At 29.5% G+C, this 2251-nt stretch overlaps 1 protein-coding gene across 1 annotated transcript in view; it reads right to left on the reverse strand.

Annotated features, from left to right (window-relative positions):
• Nucleotides 1–534, reverse strand: part of LOC105617749 (40S ribosomal protein S26) — a 3868-nt gene extending 3334 nt beyond the window's left edge. The window contains exon 1 of the mRNA XM_012199302.1: nt 454–534. Within this exon, the coding sequence (XP_012054692.1) occupies nt 454–456 (3 nt within the window). The 5' untranslated portion in view covers nt 457–534. The remainder of the gene's footprint in view (nt 1–453) is intronic.
• Between the last annotated feature and the right edge of the window lie 1717 nt (nt 535–2251).

A 2251-nucleotide genomic window follows, 5' to 3' on the forward strand; every position in this document is an offset into this window, starting at 1 on the left:
GTGTGTGTGTGTGTGTGTGTGTGTGTGTAAAATATGAATTTAAATAAAAATTCACTATCCACATTACATATGCATCATGTAATACACATGGGACATTAGTTAGGATATAACTTCGTTCTATATATAGTTCTATATATAGTCTTCGCCTCGTTGATTTTTACAATAAACCACAAACGTGCTTAATCGATTCGTGTTTCTAGAATTAAATTAAAAAATTAAAACTTAACGCTCGTTACATCTTTGAGATGTATTAATGTGAGTAATTAATGTGGCAACCACATGGTTCACTTTATAGCTAAAGTACTTTAAGCAAAGGATGTCAATCCTCCACGAAATTTGGTATCAAAACACAACATATATTTAGCCTAACCAATAGCGAAGAAAATTTTACAAACACGAAATGTATGATACGAGAATTCGAATTATTTACAAAAATAAACAAAGCTACATTACCATCTTTCTATCAAAAATCTCACGGAAAAGAACTTCAAGCGGAAGTTGCAAATTCCACGTTTATACAATACGAAATAGAAACGTGATTCTATCCGTTGACAAAGCTGATAGAATTGCCAAATTAAGATACCTTTACATGGAAGCGTCAAGCATTGTGAGCTTCCTATTCGTCAATTTTGATCACGTGACCTATTTTTAGTGAATAGTAAGTTCACAATGCTCGATGTAAAACACTTTATGCATGTAAAAGTATCTTAAACCTGGATCCTTATATAGACGCGGAAACGCTCGCCTCATGGCAAAATAAGACGCGGTAATCAATGAACATGTTAGGAAATGTAATCTTATTGGTTATCGCATCACATTTTCATGCGATAAACATTTTTCGAGTCCAGTGTGCAATACAGCTCTTTGACACAAAGCGCTGATTGGTGAAAAATTGATTGTGGGGATAAAATTTATCTCTGTCACTCGTTTTTACCAATCAACATTCGGCTTAAAGCTGTTGCTAAAGTGGTCAACTGTCTGGTTATGACTGGACTGTCAGATTTTTAGAAGTCTTGTTCAGTATCAAGTTAACAAGTCAAACCGTCATATGTCCAGTTTGTAAGTACACTCAAATAATAAAATCAAATTTAGGTATTCATATCTTATATTCAGATCTTATATTCAAGACTGTCTTAAGTAATCTGGTCTTAAGAAATCACGAACCAATTAGAAGACTACGTTAACGTCTTAAGACATTACTTAAGACGGTCTTGAAATAAGACTCGACTATGGGTACGGTCAACGCGATGCTGCAAATGCTTTGAAGCGGTTTTTAATTGGTCAGTTTGTAAAGTTCTTCTTTCTTTTAATTGGTCTATCAAATGCTTCAAAGTATTTGTAGTGAGACTTTAACCACAGGTTTAATCTATATGTTTGTCGCGTCGCACACTCCACATGCTCAACACGCTTCAATACATTCACGTCCGGAATCAATATAGCGACTAGATGTTCGCGCCGTTAAAGCATACTCTATGGATCAATTAAGAGCACGCTCCATTTGTCTTATCTCAGAATGTAATACGATTGAAGCATGTTACGCACGCATGCGTAATGGTTGAAAACGTTTTGTATTGAAAAAAGTATTTCAGATTCATTTTGTATAAAAACACATTTAATAAATGCGTTTTTGATATAAATGTAGAAATATAATATAACAAAATAGTATAATATTAATAAAATAAAATAAGAAAAAAAATAAAATAATAAAATAAAATAAATAATAAAATAAATAAATAAGTAAAATCAATAAAATAAATAAAATAAATAAAAAGAATAATTAAATAAAATTAATGAAATTCAAAAAATTAAAAAAATAAAATTAATACGATAAAATATAATATAATATAATATAACTTTTATATAGAAAAGTAGGCTCATGTAAATGCAATGCAATAAATTAAAATGTCAAGGCTTTTAAAAAAAACGAGTAAATATAGTTAACTAATAAAATTCGTCTTAACTTAGTTAATTTTAAATGCATTAAATTTTAACTTAACTAAGTTACTTTTAAATGTTAATTTTTTTAGTTATTTGATGGTAGGGATATTTACTAATTTATTACATTCGTATAACGCTATAAATTTCAAACGTTTCGACTTACAAAGTTACTTCATCAGTGATAATAAAGTACTTCATCAGTGATAATAAAGAAAACGTATTTATATAACCCCATCCAATGTCAACGAACTAACATGTGATACACAAAGTTAGTAATTAGTTAAAACATTGAAAGTTAAAAAAAAATTAAAAC

Source organism: Atta cephalotes, assembly GCF_000143395.1.
Source record: "Atta cephalotes unplaced genomic scaffold scaffold00014, whole genome shotgun sequence".
In the NCBI taxonomy this organism is placed as follows: domain Eukaryota; kingdom Metazoa; phylum Arthropoda; class Insecta; order Hymenoptera; family Formicidae; genus Atta; species Atta cephalotes.